This window comes from Harpia harpyja, chromosome 19, assembly GCF_026419915.1.
Source record: "Harpia harpyja isolate bHarHar1 chromosome 19, bHarHar1 primary haplotype, whole genome shotgun sequence".
NCBI lineage: Eukaryota > Metazoa > Chordata > Aves > Accipitriformes > Accipitridae > Harpia > Harpia harpyja.
The window spans coordinates 5,985,461-6,004,872 of NC_068958.1; the positions used below are offsets into that span (position 1 = coordinate 5,985,461).

General features: G+C 52.3%; 2 protein-coding genes across 5 annotated transcripts in view; both read right to left on the reverse strand.

The window, feature by feature from the left end:
- Nucleotides 1–4,640, reverse strand: part of NUP214 (nucleoporin 214) — a 46,238-nt gene extending 41,598 nt beyond the window's left edge. For all 4 annotated transcript variants that reach the window (XM_052816018.1, XM_052816016.1, XM_052816017.1 and 1 more), the window contains exons 1-6: nucleotides 4,501–4,640; nucleotides 2,722–2,917; nucleotides 1,735–1,886; nucleotides 1,277–1,481; nucleotides 721–791; nucleotides 315–378 (exon numbers count right to left, since the gene is read on the reverse strand). In XM_052816018.1, the coding sequence (XP_052671978.1) occupies nucleotides 315–378; nucleotides 721–791; nucleotides 1,277–1,481; nucleotides 1,735–1,886; nucleotides 2,722–2,917; nucleotides 4,501–4,542 (730 nt within the window). In that variant the 5' untranslated portion in view covers nucleotides 4,543–4,640. The remainder of the gene's footprint in view (nucleotides 1–314; nucleotides 379–720; nucleotides 792–1,276; nucleotides 1,482–1,734; nucleotides 1,887–2,721; nucleotides 2,918–4,500) is intronic.
- A 1,538-nt stretch (nucleotides 4,641–6,178) lies between these two features.
- AIF1L (allograft inflammatory factor 1 like) lies at nucleotides 6,179–19,047 on the reverse strand. The gene is made up of 5 exons (XM_052815304.1): nucleotides 18,918–19,047; nucleotides 13,827–13,893; nucleotides 10,738–10,779; nucleotides 9,405–9,567; nucleotides 6,179–7,710 (listed from the first exon to the last, which is right to left on the reverse strand). Exons 1-5 carry the CDS (start codon nucleotides 18,993–18,995, stop codon nucleotides 7,623–7,625), a joined length of 438 nt encoding a protein of 145 aa, XP_052671264.1. The 5' UTR covers nucleotides 18,996–19,047; the 3' UTR covers nucleotides 6,179–7,622.
- Between the last annotated feature and the right edge of the window lie 365 nt (nucleotides 19,048–19,412).

Below are 19,412 nucleotides of genomic sequence, written 5' to 3' on the forward strand. Positions count from 1 at the left end.
TTATATCCAGAAATCTTCATGTTAGAGGGAGATTACTTGTGACAGTACTGTCTATCACATTGGCGCGCAAAAAATAGCTTTTAAAATGCGTATTTAAAACATTCTAGAAATAGACAAGGACTCTGGATGACTGGTAATTTTTCTACACAACCCAGAGATAAAGCATATAATTATTTTTTTCCAAATATTTAAAAATCGCAGTGTAATTACGTAACCAGTGCAGTATACAGCTTCTGGAACTAAAAACAACATGAGGAGGAATGAGTAAAAATATTTTAAAAGAAAGAAAGAAAAAAATAAATTAAAAGATGTACCTTTAACAGGATTGTCCGAGTCATAGAAGGGAGGACAAGGGATTACTTTCTTCTCCTGCAGATTCTGCAAATAAAACTACTCTTAAGCACAAAGAAAAAGCCAACAAACAAAGCCAATTGCAAGTTTTGCAGAAAGCCCAGAGAACCGGATTAGAGCAACTCACCCACTCTTTAATATTCACCATGTGCCACTCTGAAATCATGACTTTTCAGTGGCAGGTGCAAACCTTAAACTAAACCCAACATTGGTTTAAGACACTCTTAATATTACTGAAGTGCTTGGGCAGCTTCACATGGCTCACACCATGTGCCACCTGACCAAATTCTGTAGCTTGCAATGCAAAGAAAATAAAGCATATTGCAAACTAGTGAACAGACATAAGGCCTTACTAGCAACAATACTTACAGGCAGATATTGCACCACGGTGCCATTTTGCTTCCCTACAGCCAGTTGCTTTCCCTTCGGGCTCCAACACACTAAGCAAAAAAGAGAATTTCATTAGCACTAAGGAACTGGAGAGTTACAAGGCCCCACAAAAGCAGGACCAATAAATTAAAACTGCAATTTTTTCCACCCTGCAAAAAACTATGAATCTGAATTAAACAAACAGGGAGTCATCCAGTCACAGAGAAAGCAAGACTGCAAGATCAAAAACCAGCAGATGATGACTCTTACTTGCGTGCTGCCTTGAAGATGACAGTCAAGCCTGAGACAGTACAAACCACAGGTGGGCACATCTGACTCTAATTCACAAGATGCAGCTCCTCCAATCAACTGGGAAAGAGCAGTTACATTGCAACACATTTTCCGAGTCTTAGGGAGTTTAAATCCTTCCTTTTTGTAAAGAATTTTTTTTAAGAAACATCCTCTCCAGACAAATAGCCTGTCTTTTTACACCTATCAATCCACTTCTATTCTTCAATGTCTGACATTCTGTATGCTATCCGAGGCTGCCACTCACCAGACGTAACAGCTACAGAGGAAGGCAGTGTGGCATACACTTTCACAGAGTCCGTGACCTGCAGGACAGAGATGCTGCCATCGGACAGGCAGATGGCCACCATGGTGGGACTAGCAGGGTTCCACTTCAGGTCATTGACCATTGCTGCACTTCCTGAGTCCTTGGCCAGTTTGTGATAAGCAAATGCACGTTTCTGCTGTTTTGCCTTTTGGGAAAGACAAATACATGAGATAGTCGAAGCTGATTACAAAACCAAGCTCTCCCAAAGTCATAATCCCAAGCATTTTTGACCTTCCTATAAATTAATGACTGATGAAAATAAGAAGCAGATTTTGAGTTTACTGAACAAATCCTTTACAAGACACCTCCTACAGAGAAACACAAAATCCCACCCAAGGTATGCCCCTCCTCCTGCTGTAACTTGAAAAACAAAACAAAACACTTTCCCTGTGCTTTACCTGATTTAAGAATGTGCGGACATCAAAAAAGCCAATGAAGGAACCGATCTCACTGGATATCATACAGACGGACAGCGTGAGATTATCACAGCTTAGAGCCAGGTGCTGTACAGGAAACTTCATGGGAACTAAGGTACTCTGAACATTCTCCACTTAAAACACAAAAGGAAAGGAAGATAAAATGAAGGGGACAAATTTAAATACCAAGAACTGTTCTTGTAAAACAATACTGTTAGAATAATTTTATGCAAAAATCACCAGTCCTATTAACAGCAGCTGTCAAAGCTAACATGTAGAAAAACTGAGTGAAAGCAAACCCCTTCATCTCTACCAATACAATCTCAAGAGTTGCCAAATGCCTAAGAAGAGAAGATTCCACTTTCCTTTCTCAGTAACCTGGAGGAAAAATAGGTGGACAGAGTTTTGGTTTTACATACGCATGCAAATGAATACCCCGGGCGGTACAGTTACTAAGGTCAAGGGGAGAATGAAAACCATTTTGCACTTTGGTGTATTTTGCACTTAAGTGGTAGAACAGTGATTGCTTCCTCTCTTGCAGGACAGTCATTTAGTCAGAGTGGATAACTCAGTGCGAGAACTCTGTCCCTCCACTCACACACATCCCTGATGCGTACACAGCTCAAAGACTGGCTACTAAGACACTGTGTGGCTGCAAGGAAAGGGGTACATTCTCGGTTAGGAAAAGTCAACCTCACTGTATGGCACTGAACACAGGTGGCCAAACCTGAAAGACACTTGAACAGGAGCTAGCACAGAACATCCTGGTGACATGTTCCCAACAACTGTACTTCATTTCAGCTAGGGGTACAGCAAATATTATTCCTGCCTTCTCATACAAGAAAACGTGGTAATTTCAAATGCACGAAAGAGCATGACAAGGGCTGTATCAGAAGCCAAGAGCTCCATATCACAAAAATGCATATAAAGCCGCATCTGCAAAGACCATGAGACATAAGGGTGCCTTACCAATTTTATTGGGATCTTCTCCCAGCTGGTTTTGCATGAGAAGATTTCTAGTGTGAAAGATCTGCAGGCTGCTTCCTCCACCAGCAAAGACCAGCCCGTATTTGTTAGACACTGCAAGGAGACTAGAGCGCTCTTTAGGAAGATCATCCGGAGCATCAAAGATGCGGACCTTCTTCAGTGCTCTGAACTGAAAATCCTGTTGTAAGAGAGTTGGGAAGTAGCTGTACATATGCTGGCGAAGAGGAATAGCTTATTTCAGTTTCTCTAAGACAGGAAGTTGAAAAGCCTCTCCACGAGAGCTGTAAAACACCTGCCAAGGCAGAGTCCACACCCACATCGTCACTGGCCATCCCATCACATTTTCTGTCTCATCTAAGAAAGACTGAGATCACACCACGTTTTTTCCATTGGCTGAACCTCTTTTCTACACAGCAGCCTATGTTCATAAAACCTGCGGGAGTTCAATCTGTCTGGGACACATAACCCTCTCAGAAACATACCAAAACTGGCCAATCCATAGAAAAGACAAAAAGAAAGAGAAGGGAACAAAGCAGAGATACAACATCATTGATTAAAACTTGTTGCTGTAAACCTACAAAGCACACATCTGCTTAGATGCATCTTGGTTTGCTACTGTAATTTATGACACACAGAACAGATACAGTTATTCCTTTCACCCACCGCCAGGAATGACTCTGTATAATCAGACTTATTTTTTGCATTCCTTTCTCTCATAATTTACATTGTCCTTTTGTAAAAGGAGGAAGAGAATAGCAGAGTGAGAGATTAAAAAAATTCCAAAAACACAAACTGAATTAAGAAACAGCAGTTATACTATTACCATGCAAAACCTGAGGTTCCCCTTAGGAGTGAGTGTCTCTTCCCAAGGTGCCAACTGTTGAACAGAGCACTGGATCTAATGCCAGTAACTCAAATTAAGCACCTGAGTTTTGTTTCCAAATTATTGCCAAAGCACTGAGTAAGTACATTCCTGCAGCCTGAGGAAGCTGCAGGAACTCAGAAGCTTCTGCAAAGCAAACAACCCAACTCCCTTGTTTTTGAAGGTGCCTGAGCAGAAAACAGCTGCACAAAGATCCACGTGGTCTTCAGGAATCTGTCCCACCAAGTCCCTGCTTAAACAGCCTCACAGTAACACTCTGGGAGACACAGCGATGGGCTAGGGTGGCACCGCACTGCAAGACTCCAGTTTACACCGTCTCGTAGCAGACAACCACACATGCTGTTCCCAAAAGCAGGACATTCCCAGTGCAAGGCATGCTGACAGGAAGCCTTAGAAACACACCACTCCTCTCCCAAAATAAGGTTCCTCCAACTCTCACATTCTGCCTCTCCTCCCCCAGGCATTACCAGGACCCCCCTCCACCAGAGGCCATGCCAGCCCCTCTTCCACTCCACACCCTTGCACCGGACCCTGCTGAAAACTCCTCAAGCGCTTCGCAAACCCTGCAAGGATGCCTCAAAAGGCCCCCGCCATGACCCGAGCCAACACCCCCACCGGCCTGTCAGCCCCACGGCCCAAGCCAAGTCCCTCCCACGGCCTATCACCCCTCACAGCCCAAGCCAAGCCCTCCCCAAGCCCCTTTCCCCTCACGGCCCGAGTCGACCCCCCACCACAGCCTGCCACCCCCCTCCGGGCCCAAACCAACGCCCCCGGCTCGACCCAAACCGCCTGTCAACTCCCCCACCGCCCCAGCCAACCCCCCCCCACCACCGCAGGCTTCCCCCTCACAGTCCGCCTGCTCCTCCCCCGCCCCTCACCTTCATCTCCCGCTCGGGGATCACGTCCATATCGTCCCCCATGGCGGCGCCGGCAGCCCCGAGGCCCGCGGTCCCCACCGCCCTGCGCACAGCCGGGAAACCCCCGCGCGCCTGCCAGTGCGCTCACTTCCGCTTCCGGCGCGGCCGCTCTAGTACAGCTCTCGATGCTCCTCGGTGCCGGGAGTCCTCCAGGGACACCCCCCCCCCCGTTGTCTGTCGCGGCTCCCGCGGGCTAAAGGACGGGAGGACAAACGGCCAGGCTTAGCAAAGAGGCTGTGTTTAATAAACCCTTTTTCCCTTATGTGTTTAATAAACCCTTTTTTCCTTATGTTCTGAGGTGGGGCCTGACGCGGTGGCGGTGGCTGCTGCAGGCCGCACCCGGCCCTTCTCCACCCTGAGGAGATCCAGCCCCACGGGGCTGTGCCCCCCACACACACACACACTCCCCGGGGAGGCCCGGAGGGGACAGACCCCGCTGGGGCTGAGCCTCGGCTGCCAGGAGGGATGGGGCCTGGCTGTCAGCAAGCCAGCTCTCCCAGCTGCGCAATGGTGGAGGCTGGCGGGGAGCTGCTGCACCTTGTCCATCGTCAAACTCTTGGTAAGGGGCTTCGGTGCTTTTTCCACAGCGAAAGTCCGACGCCGCTGCAGCTCTAAGCACATCCCACTCCCATAGCGTGGGCTGCAGTGGGAGCGCACGGTCCGATGCGCGGGGTCGGTCCCTGTACGCCTCCAGTTAAGGTGCAGCTGAGCTGGAAAGATGGAAGCTCTGTGAGCGGGGACAGCCTAGTTGCGCTCCAGGGCCCTGCAAAAGCAGCATGTGTTTTTTCAGTCACAACAGGACCCGTGTTTCTTCCCTTGCGCACTCCTGCCTCAAGTTCGGGGGGGTTCAGCCCCCACTCAGAGGGGTACATTGCCTTAGCGCTTAGCCCTGTGGGGACAAGGACATGTTGTGAAGGGCTGTTTCCAGCTCTAGCAGGTTGTGCTTGTCTTTTCCAGGACCAGAAGGACAAGGATTTCCACAGAGACAAAAGCAGTGATGGCTTTGGGCAGTGATCTGAACTGTGGCAAACCACATCCAAGTTTCCCTTGTGTAATATGCTCCCTTTATTTTCTAACTGAACAACAGCTTTAACACACATAGCCCAGAAAAGCAGGTGCCTTCCCAGAGGCTAACAGGTAGCAGAAAGCAGACACAGGGCTCTGATCTAAGGGCAATTCTGTCCTTTTGAGGAACACATGGGAAAAAAAGTGTACCCAGTCATTCCCCCAGGAAACCTGGTCTCCATTTTGATAACTCACATCAGACAAGAACCTCAGGCGATTGCTTCAAGAGCAGAGAGGATGGAAAAAAAAAATAAATAGTCTTTCAAGAGAAGCATTACAAGTATCTGCTCTTGATAAACAAGTTATTCCTTAAAACAAGCACTGCCACCTGCTTGCTTTCAGCAAGTCAAAAAAAAGACAGCTTTCAGGAGGTGGCCTCTGCATTTCGTAACACAAACTCCATGGCATTCAGTCAGTTATTACAGATCAAGATCAGATCAACACAGTCCAAACCTATCTCTAGGATCTATTTAAGGGTTTATATTAACAGACTTGGAAACCAGCTCACTTAATCTGCAACAATCACATGGACCAAGCTTCAGAGGAGCTAAACTAAATACACTGACACACAGTGTAGCTTCAGAAGATTTATTTTCAGTCCTTAAAGTAGACTGGTGCTGCTTTTGCCCATAATTTTTCTCTCCATTACAGTTTTGGTTTTCACGCAAACAGTAGTGAGAATTTTTTTTTTTATTTAAAAGTGCGGCCTTTGGCAGGAACAAATCAGCCTAGTAGAGTTAATCATCTGTATTTCCATTAAAAATCTTATTTATTAAACCACGATTTAAAAAAAAAAAAAAAAAGTTAAAAGCTGCCAAGAACATTTAAGAAACAGTAGGGAAAGGGCAAAGAGCAAACATCTGGATTCCAGAAATTGTGTACGGAGCAAGAATCACCGCAGTAACCAGAGTGTGGATAGCACAGTCCCAGCTACATCTGGATCCCAGCTCATACTCCACACTTACAGCCATTCTTATTTTGCAGATTTGAGGGCTTATCCATCAGGGAAATGTACCCAATAGCCCCAGGGAACCAAGCTGAAACACATACAGGGAGGTCTGCAAAAATCAGAGGGACAGAGCAGCTGCATGAGGACAGATCTTCATCTGCAACTGGTCTGACAGGGCTCACAGTTTAGTCACCCAGCTTCCTTTCACCTGAAGGTTTAATTTCCTCTAGGCCTTCCCGAGGGGCTGCAAAGGCATAACAGCAGGCTTGTTTCTGCACTCGATGGACAGGACAGACAACCACCCGTTCAGAGGTTATGCTCCTGCTCAGATCCAAGTAGAGATTTTTCAGGAAGGGGGCCCCTAAGGTAGATGTGATCATCCTCACTTGCAGTGGCTGGTGTTGGACCCACTGAGATCTGACTGCAGGATGAACCCACGGAGCTGACAGCAGCTGTCCCTGCAGGCAGCCATGCCCACCTCCAAGCTTAATGGCCCTGCAGGCAGACCTCTGGTGTCCATGCACCTTCCCACGTTCACCTAGCGTGCGACTAGGCCACAGAGGTGGGAGCCTGACCTGTGTTTTGGTGAGGTCAGGAGGGGAAGAACTAGTCCAAAGTCAGGAAGTGTAGGACGGAGCAGAGAAGGCACTTATTTCTTTGCACCCATGAAGCTGCTGTCGGGGGCTTTGCCAGAGAAATGGTCGATGTCTGGCAGCAAGGCCCTTTAGGAACCTGTCGTGACAAGCACAGCTCTGAATCCATGCACTGGGAGGAAAGTAGCTCCTTGTCTGAGAATAGCAGGAAGGGCAGAGGAAAGAGTAAGATCACAGGATATTTTTTTGTTTTGGTCTCACATTACAATTGGTGCTACAGCTTCTGTCTAACAAATCAAGTTGGCTAAGGGATGCAGCAGAAAGACACGAGCTGGGAGTCTCCAGCTTCCCTTGCTGTTCCTCTAAGGCAGGTTAGTTGAAAACTAGGACTGTCCACAGTAAAGAGTAACAAAGCACAGGTAACCTCTGTTACAGACCAGCAAAGCAAAGAGTGCCAATTTTTCAGCCTGTCCTCTTCAAGGGAGGCTGGCTATGTCTCTCTCTGGAGGCGGACCAGAAGGTTTTGGGTTGCTTTCATTGGCTTTTCCTTCAAACATCATGACCCTGCAAAACACAACAGATAATACCAATGACAAAAAGCAGGTGCATCTTTACCCATCATTGGGGGTGGGATTATCTCATCTGCTGAAAAATAGCGTATGCCCCCCATGCAAAGGGCATCCGATAGTTAACAGAGGAGGGGAAGCCAACAGAGGGCACTGCTGCCAGCCTGGCAGGCAGCTTCGCTTTTCCAGCAGCTTCCAGGAGTGGGTTCCCAAAGCCCCTGCGGGTTTTCCTCTCAGAGCCCAGAGGATTAGCATGTTTTATTTAGACAGCCACTTCCGAAATCCCCTGGGCGCACACTGCACGCCAAGTTCTCCTGACGCATAGAAGCAAATACTGTCCCTGGCCCACCTTGTACACAACCACACAGCTGAACGTTCAGAAGCCAACACCAAGCAAGCAACAGCAGTTACAGCCAGGGAAGAGGGCAGAGACAAGGAGCAAAGCACTGGCTAGAAGAATCCCAACCATTCTGCAACCACTAGCACTGTCTTCTAACCCAAACACTGCAGCTACGCTGGGAATGCCAACTGCCACGCTGGATCAAAGGACTGTACCGCTCTTGGGACAAGTTTCACATTTCTGCTCCTGCTCTAAAGAGTCCAGTAGACAATGGGGCATCTGTTAGCAAAGGAAGGGACCCATGTGTGAAAGCTGTTGCAGTTGGGAGGAAGGATGGAAGATACGGGACAGGCTGCAGGCTCGGCCTCCTTCCCATGGAGAAAGAAAGGAGGACCAGGGGTGTCAGAAGTCTGTGCATGCTTGGAAGAGGAGCACCCCAACACACAGACACAGGGCACTCAGTGGGGAGAGGAGAGACTCATTGCCAGCAAGCACATACTGGCTTAGAGGGACCATGTGAGACGTGGGAGCAAGATCCTTCCTCCCAACCTGCTGGCTCCATTTCTAAAGCTGCCTTCAGAAAGGGGCAAGGGGGATGGAGAGGAGCAGCTCCTATTCATTGTGGTTACAGACACAAGAGCAGGGCCAGCCTCTGTGACTGTGAAAGGCGAAGCCAGGCTTCAATGGGGTGGAGATGGAGCCAAGCAAGTGTTCGGAAGCCATTTGTTACAGCAGGACTTTCAGAGCCCTGTCGAGAGGGCAGAGGGGGCCGTGGGAGGCTGGTGCTGGCAGCCAGTACCGCAGAAAACCTCTCCCAGCACAAGCCAGCTGTTTCAAGCATGTGTCCTCTCTCCATCTACTGCCCGTCTCTCCAAAATCAGGCAGGGAGGGAGCGTTCTGTGGGAAATAGGAGCCAGCACTGCTGGTGTTGGCAGGACCATCATTCACTGCTCAAGTCCTGCCACCATTCACAGGGGAAGCCTGTGTCCCCAAAGCCAGCAGAAGCCCCAGGGAAGAGACGGGAAGAAGTCCTGCAGTGCCGAGTGCCTGCACACCCTCGGGCAAGGGGGAGAATCACTCCACACTGAGCCTGTGGGAGGAAGCCTGTACTAACACGCAGCAGGCAGCTCTGCTGTGAGCGCTCACCACTGCTCAGCCCAGACATGGGCTATTACACCCTCTCGTGTCTCTCTGCAAACTCCCCCTTCACAAGGGTCCTTGTCTCCCCTCTGCGAACAGCAAACATGCACAGCTCCACCTCCACCAGGCAGAACAACTTCTGCTTCCCAGCTCCCGCAACATGCCAGCTCAGGTCCTGCATCTCCCCCCCACTCCCTCCCAGGGACACTCACAGTTTAAGCACAGCAGAGCGTTTCCCAAGCATCACGTTGACAAAGTCCTGGTACGAGATGGTCTCGCTAACTCCTCCAGTCACCTCAGAGATCATCTTCTTCAGCTCTAGGTGGGTTTTCGGAGCCCCCATCTTCTCCATCATCCTCTTGACAGACATCAAATCTGCAAGAGCAAGGCAATCGGTGCTGTCGAGAGGTGACCGCACTGAGCACAGACAACCCTAGGGACATAGGCATGAGTTCCCACCTCAGACCACCTCACCTGCAGACTCTGGGGCTGACAGCACCAAGGTGTTGCTGAAAGCCAAGAGAAGCCTTCCAGTACAGCTTACTGCTGTACTGCCCAGTACAGAGCATCACTTCCCATTTGCGCAGCTCAAGATAAAAGCACCACGCACGCCGAAGAGGGACGACTCTCCAAGTGCTCCAGACACGTGGGGACACTGCTCCCTAGCTCAGAGCGTGGTGCCAAGAATCACAAGGATGGGGAGGAGGGAAGCAAGGCTGGGGTTAGAGCCAAACAGGCTGTGGGGAGCAGGTGCCCCTGCCCATGGCCACAGGCCGTTTCCTTCCATTGCTCTGCTGTGAGCTGCGGCCCCTTCCCTCCAGGAAACGGCAGCGCAGCTGAGTCAGGCCTCCTCCCGCTCCCCACAGGCTTTCCTTCAGCTTGAGGACTGGTGGAGGAGGGGAATAAGGCAGCAGCCTCCTGGAAGGGCACAGCATGCGAGTGATTACGCTTCAGTGTCAGCTCCAGGCCTGCAGAAGGCTGGATCTTTACGTAACTGGTGCTTTCTGGGCCCAAACCAGGGCCGCTCAGCTGAGCCAGACTCACACCCAAGTCCCCTGCTTCCCTCCGCTCCCCTCCCAGCCAAGCAAAGAGCTCCTCTGCACAGCAGTGCTCGTGGTTTTATACAGCTTCTGCCTCAAGCCAGGCAAAACCCAGGATTGTCCAAGCCCTGCAACTTCCTAGCTCTGGAAATGCTAAGGATTGAGAAGACCTCAGTGGAAAAAAAGGGAGGAAAAAAAAACATTTAGAGCAAGCAGAATGAAGCAGAGGAGCTAAGCAGAAACTCAGGAGGAAAATAGGACTGAGAAGAGCTTAGGTCTTGAAGCAGGTGAGGAGAGACTGAGGAAGCTGAAAGGCAGGGGCTGGAGAGCCAAGGAAGCCCCTGGCTGGCAATCGAGATCCAAGCAAGGCTGGACATGGGAAAAGCCCACAGGTTTTCCTCCTCGGCAACAAGAGTGCAGTGGGAAGCAGCAGATACAGCAGCAGACACCACCTCAGCAAGCTGTTGCTTTTCCAGCTCAGCACCAGCATCCCCGAGTCACTCACCGATCTCGCCTTGGTTGTTCAGGTCAAACTCCATGTACTTCTCTGGAAGAGACACAGATGCAAGTTAGCAGGACGCTAGAGCAGGGGGAATGCAGGGCTTTGGAGGCCTTCCTGCTTAGAGCAATGAAATAAAAGATTAGGGGATAAGATTGATATACTGCTGAATGCAAACAGTTCAGAGAGGGAGACCATCTCAAGACCTGGTTTTAGCACCCTTATCTCAATTCCAGGGCCCTGGAGTTAAGCACTCTTTAATTGTGGCTGCTTTTCATTTAAGCTGAAGGAAAACACTGGCATGAGAACAAGGTATCAGCTAGCCATGAATAGCATTAAAAGGTTTCCAGCCAGAAAAACAAAGCTCTGGAACAGCCTCCCACAAGGAGTAGCAAGGAAAACAAAACCCTGAGCACTCCCAAAATGAAGCTTGATCGGATTAGGAGGGAGATTAAATGACGTAGTTGCCTGCAATAGCAAGGGACAGGCTCTACAGTCCTCCCAAAGCTGTGCTGCACTCCCAGAGCAGCACCTGCCAGGAGAGATGCTCAAGGATCACAGCAAGAGGGCAAAGCCAAGAACACACCTAGGAGGAGTTACGCTGGAGCAGGTTGTTTGCCCTTCCAGCCTGCAGTCAAACATTGCTGAATCGGGCAACGCCAGCATCCTCGGAGAAAGGCAGATCCCGCGCAAGAAAGTCTGGTTAGCTCTGCAGGACAAAAGCTCACATGCTGTAACAGACAGAGCACTGATTTGAGTTAGAAAAATCAGAACTTCAGTCCTGTGCTGCTTCTGACCTTTGGAGTGGCACACCTGTGTGCTTCCTACCCCTCCCTCCCTCCCCTGCTAGCTGTTCCCCATTTAGACTTTAAGCTCTTCAGGCAAGGATTTGTCTGTCTTGCAGACAATACAGCTCCTAGCACCGCAGGGGGCCCCCCATCATCTCAAGTTCTGCTAAATGAGAAGAACAAGATGCCTGCTGCCACCGTCCATCTGTGCTGAGCTGGAGAAGTCTCCACTTGCCCTGCAGTTAGCACTTGCTCCCCAGAACAGCCTCGGAGGACTCAAATTAAGTGAGAGCTCCCAGGCCGCTCCTTTCCCCAAAGGGAAAAGACCTTTTGCCTCTGCTCCAGGCACACCAGCAAGCAGATGAGTGTGAACAGAGAAGTGGCAGGCTAATTTAAGGAGCTAAAGGGAAGAGGGGATATTTCACACATTGGAGCCTTCCCAGAACCTGTGTTTCTGAAGGAAAGTCCTGGGTTAACTGGACTGATAGCAACTACAGGCAGGAGGCAGAGGAATAGCTTGACATGTCTTCACCTGGGTCTCAGCTGGTGCATTACCGCCATCATGAGCTGACCAGGACAGACCTATGGGAATACCATGTACAAACCAAAGCTGTTCATGCTTCAGGCAGAAATAAACATCTTCCTTCGAGCATTAAGCAACCGATCCTAGATGAAATTGGGGCCGTCACATGTGCCCAGGGGTCAAAGCAATGCTTGATGTGGAACCGGCTCTCCCCACACTCTGCCCCACCATAATAACCTTGTCCAAATGAACCAGCACCTCCCTGGGCAGGGGTCAGGCACCCCAGCAGGCGTTCAGGGACACAAACCCTGCTCTGCCGTGTCCGTGCCCAGCACATGTTTTCTTTTCTTCTCAGCTGACGCTTAGCCAAAAGCACAGAGAACAGCGGCAGCTTTACATCATCATGCTCTGAGCCTCGGCTCGCACATTTGTCCTTCCCTCCCATCCCAGCTGCAGGGATTTGGTGGGGCAAAACCATGCGTGGTCCCTCCCCTCACAAATGCATTTACACAAACACTGCATGGGGGCTCCCCGGGCCCGGCTGGGGAGGGCAGCGGGAAGGACGGCAGAGAAGAAACGCTGCTCCCATCATCACACAATGAGCCGATTGTTGGAGGAGCGGGAGGAGGCGTTGGAGAGCGGGACAGGCCATGGAGGCAAACTCACGAGGCAGCGGGAAGAGATGCCAAAGGCTCTCGTTACAGGGAATTCTGAGCCTGTGACCTACAGTTGCAATGTTTGAAGAGCCCCAATTGTGATGGGAAAAATAATGTGGGGCTGCAGCCAAAAGCCAAAGCCATACAAAAGGCAACAGAAAGAACGGGGAGCGCAGGAGGCTTCTCTGTGCGCAGCAGGGTGAGGGATCACAAAACCCCAGCCAGCTTCTTCCATGCTGAATTGCAAAGCCAAAATTCAAAGGGAAAAAGCAGACAACGCCTGAAATGGAAGCAAGGTCAGGTTTTATTTGGTTAGAGCCAGGCTGAGGACAAACCTTGAGGGCAGTGTGACGCAGGAGGCATGTTTTCTCAACTGCCTTCAGCCACTGCTTGGAAAGGAAGTGGAGGTATCCAGAACAGCCCTGCCAAACATTGCCCTGTAACCTCTTTGGGGACAAGCTCCAGAGGACCCCAGGCCTTTGAGCCATTTCTCTATCCCCCATCCCAGCAAATGGCCCAAACTTAAGCCCCAGATCTGCAGACCCACTGGAGTCCGGCTTTGGCCAGGACTAGAGACACATTGCTGGTGTTGCCTCAGGTACCAAGGGGCTGGGGAAGGACCAGATCAGACTGAAGAAACTTTTGGGGAGAGAAGGTCCCTGAGTCCTTCAGGAAGCAGCTGAGACCTCTGCTCTGTGGGAAGAGGTCCTCCTACTCACTGGGAAAAAAGAAAAGAAAAAAAGAAAAAAAAAAAAAGTCCAGCTACTGCATCATCCATTGTACCAGCTGGCTTGTCTAGGTATCTAGACAGAAACCATCCTCCTTTGCTGCTCCCCACGGTTTTGCCCACGCAGCAGGTTTTGCAGTAATAGCAGCCACCAGGCAAGATGTCTGTAGGGTGACATGTCCCTGCCCTGCAAGTGGGGGAAGCACAAAGGCTCATGTGGGAAAACCACCCCTCTGGGGAGTTTCACCGAGTCCCACAAGCAAGGGGGAGGCATCCATCCCAGCTCAGTCACTTGTATTTGGCAGAGAATCTCAGGCTGGTAAGATCCATGTGCTGAGGAAAACAATCTGTTCAGAGCAAATAGTCAGGCTGAAAGGACAGGGAAACCCTCCAGTTCTCACCTTTGAACACTGCCAACTTCTCCTCCAGATCTTCTTCATCACTGAACTTTGGGTCACAGAGAAATTCCTAAAACAGAAAAAAAAGAGTATCCCCAAGGTTAAAGATGCAAAGGAAAACACCCTAGAAGGCATGTACAAATGCAGCATTACCCAGAAGACCTACGCAATTCCCAGAGCGCCACATTTGAGCAACAGTGCCAGGAGGCTTGAAAAATGGGTTGAATCCCCCCACACCTTGTCATTAACATTCCAGCGCAAGCGGAATGCCTCTGGTGTCTCAGATTTCCCACCAACAGCTCGAGGGAAGACTGGACCCCATGTGCCTTTGGAATAACTGCATGAAACTCCCTCTTCTTGCTCATCCAAGGTTTCAGTTCCCCACATCTCTACTTAAGCCTGCACAGCATGGGTCGAGCACCTATTTCCAGCAACGGCTCCTCGTCCTTGCAAAAAGCACTCTGATCTCCGATTTCAAACTCTTTGGATAAACTCTGAGGGCTAGCAAATAGAACGGGCAAAGGTCACAGACCGCCATGCACCCAAGAGAGGACAGGTATTTTGGGGTAAGGAACAGGGTCTCACTCTCTCAGACTGTCTACTCGTTTTTCCCCCTACCCTGCACAGGCTGAAGAGGAAATCCTGGGTCACTTCTGGTCACTTGTCCCTAGCCCCACCTCAGAAACCTTCAGGTACCCGAGAGAACAGACCACAACTTGCACAGCCAGCCCCACTGCTATGCCCTGCCAGCAACACCCCCCGCCCCTGCAGCTGTGAGCAGCAGGGTCTTGCTCCTGTCTCTACCCTCCCACACCGCCTAGCTCCAGTGAGCCCAGCACAGCTTAATGACTCGATCTGTGTTCAGCAACAACACCACATTCTTCAGTGTAGAAATCATTAACATCTGCACAGCTTATGCATGGCCTGTCCAGGATAAAACCCCTCCAGGGGTTAGGGTGGATGGAGGGCTGAGGCTGTTCCTTACTGCGGGCATGTGTTCCTCACCACTGTTCTCCATGCTCCCAAGGAAGGCAGGAGTGGGTCGCCAAGAGACTAGGATCTCCGGCACTGGTAGTACTGGGGCAGCATCACTTGTGATTAATGAGACCACCCCCGCCCAAAGAAGCCCCATCGGCAGGCACTAGGGCATCAGGACTGTAGGAGGTCCACACAGCCATCAGTAAACCAAACGCCCTCCAACCTCCAGAGCATGTGCTCATTTCTTCCAGAAGGAAAACTGAAACCAGCTATCCCCCAGGTGGGATGAGCTGTGCCAGTCTGGCTGCTGGGCCAGCTCTGGAAACCCTGCAGCCCCAAGCTGGTGCCTGGTTCCTGCTGCCACAGCCAGCCCCAAGCCTTTCGTGCTTGATCGCTGCCTGCCACCCTAACCCTGCAGCACATGCTCCCGGCCCCCCCAGCCCACACACCCGGAGCTGCCCCTCCTTTCTCGCTGGGACAGGGGAGCCTGGACCTGCCCAGGGAGTCCAAATGCCTCAAACCCTCACTGCCAGTTAACCACTGCTTTGGTGTGTCTTTTCTCTGCAGCTGAACTGAGGTTTTGTAGGAAGTGCAGTAGGACAGAAATGACTGCCATCCCCTCCTCCCATCTCACAAACTCCAGATGGGACACCAGAGTCTGTGCCCACTAAACCAGCGTGACACAGACTTCCCTTATCACCATGGACACCAACTCAAATTGAGAGCTGTGGTGAAAAGCTATGCTCCCAGTTCCTTCTTTTGCTCTCCTTTGCCAACTCAATTTCATTTATCTCAGTTATTTCTACCCAGGGGTATCATTTGCCAGCCCAACACAAAGGGCCCGATTCAGCTTTGAGACCTGGGCTCAGCCAGCAGCAGAAGTCACCAGAGCGCGGAGTAGTGTTACCTACTGCCATTGCCACCGAATAGCCTCTGTCGAAGGAACTTGCCAAACATCACTGAGAACTGAAACGGGGCCAGAGCATCTCCTGGCCACCAGGTCAGAGCCTCATTGCTGCCGTGCAGGAGCAGCAGACAGCTTCCACCTATCAGCAGGAGAGGGGATGTGAGAGCAGAGTGCTGTACTTCTCTCGGAGCAAGCAGTAGCACAGAAATGGTAAAGACCAAAGGGAATGTTACATCCATACACGATAGCTGAGGGACATGTGCCCGGGGGTCCAACAGCCCTTGGCAGCGTGGCAGGAGAGCAGGATGGGTGACACTGTGCACACACCTAGCACCCAGTCCCCTTGCATTTCAACTGGAGGGGAACTGGACAGCCTACCAGTGTCACAGCTCTGCTCCAGACCGAAGGAAGCAACAGGGGAGCATATTTCAAAGGCATTCCACCCTCCACATTGTATGCAAGCCGGGCTGTGACTGCGATAAGGCAAACACTCACAATAGCACACAGGAATTCAGTCCCCAGGGCCAGTGACTCAGAGTGGCTGAAGTTCCTCCTAGAGCCCTTTGCTAAAGCTCCCATTTTAAGGGCTATGTTCTATTAATAAGAACTGCTTCATAAGCCGCAGCCTCTCCCCCACTCCTGCCCTGAACAGCCTTTCTTGGGCAGAGATACTTTTCTAAGCCAATAAGAGGAGCCACACAAGTCCCAGCTACCTGCAAGACAACGTGAGCAAAGCCAGATGCTTCCTCCCTTTCCAAAAAGGTATCTCCAACCAGCAGGCCAAGCCCCCACTGGGCTGTTTAAGTGCTCAACGCCAGCCACCCTGCCTGCTGGGGCTGGGAAGGGGCTGAGGGATGCCCATGCCTACCCTGGATGGGAGAAGCAGGCACCTGCTCTCCAGCAGGCTGAATTCCTTCCCCGCAACCCAGAGCATTAGAGGGTAAAACTAGGTTGAAATTAATCTGGGCTGGATTAGACTTGCCACCTTGATGCACGAGGCTAAACAATGTGATTGCCATTCCCCAGGAAGAGAGGAACGGCCAAGAGGGGATCCCAGAGGAGCGTTTCAAGCTGGAAGAGAGAATTCAATACTGGGACTCAGCTGTCCTTCAGCAGCACGTGTGCACTCAGGACACGGCCTGCCAAAGACCCTTATCCCAGTGAGAGCTCTGGGGTAGAAACCAGCCAGAAAAACAGGGCTGGGAGGGAGCTAAGTGTTAGGATGAGACAATGAGATTAAGCCTGATAGGAATTTGGCCTGATAGGTTTTATTAGGAGCACTTTACTGGTTTGCAGCCCTGGGGCTCCTCAGGGTTTGGGAAATCCCCTCCCTGGCTCCAGCCACAGTATCAGCCCAGGTCTACATATCAGCTCTGTGTCGGAGGGAGGTGTGAGCCGCTTTGCTGCGCACCCGCTCACAGCAAACTCCCCCACCACCGCTGCACAAAGCTGGCAGAGCGAGCAAAGCGCAGCAGCTTGGGGTTTGCTGCCCAGAGCCGCTACAGCGCGACAGCTTCTCGGGATCCATGGGCTGCCACTACCCATGCTATCTGCAGCTTGATTTCTAGCTGCTCAAATCTCCTCTCCTAGCACTGAGCCGACACACAGGGCAGCAAGGAACAAGCAGCTCCCACCTCCATCAGTGGGAAGTTATGTAGCTTGTTTCATTTTTGTCACCCAAACTTCACCCAGAGAAAAAGCTTGCCAGAAGTGATGGCTGCTTAGGGGAGGGATAGGAGCCTGTCCCCTGCATGGGAGGAAGAGCAGCCCCCAGCCCTGGGGCACAGCAGCAACACATCAGCAGTGTCCCTGGAAGCATGACTTCCCAGACTCAGTCCTACAGCACCTACCAGATCACGTATCCACCCTGTGCCCGAGTGATGCTGGAGGACAGCTCTGCAGCAGCAGAAACTGCAGCAATAGGTACAACACACTCCCTTCCTCCCCCAAAGGTCAATGCCACCTTGAAGGCATTAGACCCACCTACGTACCTCCTTGGCACAGGGCATGTCATGTCTGCCTTCCAACACCAAGTTTCAAAGGCTCCTTTTAGCCAAGTGCTCTTATTCTACACCTTATGCCGCAGCACCTCTTTTCCACTCCTATTCCATAGCATCTCCTGGTTTCTAACAATGTAATTGCCTTTCCAGTGACCTACATAAACCTCACCTCCGCTGTCTCACCCCTGCCTGGAGGAACATATTAGCACTTTTCACAGTCTAGACAACGCCAGGGCAAGGCAAGCCCACCTTCTCTTCCAGGCTCTCATCTTGTGCAGCTCTGGTTTCTCCACCTGTAACACCAAGATGCCGCTGGCTGCATCAGCAAGCGACCACCAAACCCACCTAGAAATGACCCTAGAAACCCCTTCGTTAATTGTTTCAAGGTTAAAACCTTCTTTTCACCCTCAGAACCGCTCTTGGCCAGGAGGGATGCCAACGGAGCTGCCCCCGCAGGCCATGCCAAGCAAGGGACAGGGCGAGGCTGAAGCTCCAGGACGAGGACCTTGCCTGACCCCAGCACCAAGGGCACGCAGCCCAGCGTACTTTGCACTAATCCAGGAGCTGCCATTCCCCCTACCCAAGGCTTGTGGGACGTCCAACCATCCTGGGTCCCCCATTCACCCACCGCAATTAAAAACTAGAAAGGCTTGAGTCAGCTTTTCTGAGCAGCAGAAACTCCTCGCTCCCAGGAGAAGAAATCGAAGCACTCGACACTGCGGACGGGAGGTTGAAGCCCTCCGGTAGAACAATAGCAACTATTCTTGCTGGGGCACGGTCCCAAAGGGACTTTCGTGGCAGCCGGCCGCTGAGCATCCACCGGCACGCAGTGGCCCTCTCCCACCCGCCGGGGCTGTGGGGTGCTGCAAGGGGAAAAGCCGCCTGCGAGGGGAACGCCACGGGTGGAGGGGATGGAGAGCAAACCCCCCCCCCAAGACCACCGCCTGCCTCCTCGAACCGGACTCCCCTCCGAGGGGGGGACACCGGCAAAGGCGGGGGGGGGGACAGTTCCACCTGTCCCCACCTTCTCCCCCCTCTCCCCCACCCGGCACCGCCGCAGCCCCCGTCCCCACCCGCGCGTGGGGCCAGCCCCGACGCGGCCGCCCCCCATCCCGCCCCGTGCCCCGCGGGGCTGCCCCGGCAAGGATCGGCTCGGGGAAGGGATATGTGTGCGTGCGTGTGGAGGGGGGGGGGCGGCCCCAGCCCCACCTTGTTGATCTCCTCCAGCCGCCCGTCCTGCGGGGCCCGCCGCAGCCCCCCGCCGCTCGGCCGGCGCGGAGCCGCCATCTCCCGGAGCCGCCCCACGCCCGCCGCCGCCTTAAGTAGGGGCGGGCAGGGCCGGGCCGGGCCGGGCCGTGCCGGGCGGGCGGTGCGGGCCCTCCGCCCCTGCCGTTAACCCCTTCCCCGCCCCGCCGTCCAGAACGGACTGTTGACCCCGGGCTGGCTCTTACTGGAGAACGGCAAGGTCCCGGAGCAAGGTGGGGAAGCGGCGGAGAAGGCAGCGGTCAGCTTCCAGCGGCCGAGCCCCCGACGGGAGGGAGGCGGCGGGATGGGAAGGGACAGTCTCCTTCCAGCGCCCACCGTGCAACAGCGGCTGCGACCCCCGCGATCCCCCCGGGATCCGCTCCGGAGACACCCCGGGGCAGGTGCACACCCCGCCGCGCCGCCTCGGGGGTCCCCGCTCGGGTACCGGTGGTGGGTTTG

Excerpts from the sequence above, each read along its gene's own strand:
- AIF1L (XM_052815304.1), bottom strand. The coding sequence starts at position 18,995 with ATGGCGGCTCCGCGCCGGCCGAGCGGCGGGGGGCTGCGGCGGGCCCCG. Across the intron at positions 13,894-18,917 it reads GGCTGGAGGAGATCAACAAG|GAATTTCTCTGTGACCCAAA; the intron begins GTGGGGCTGGGG and ends TTTCTGTTTTAG. Across the intron at positions 9,568-10,737 it reads GAACAACCAAGGCGAGATCG|ATTTGATGTCTGTCAAGAGG; the intron begins GTGAGTGACTCG and ends TTGCTCTTGCAG.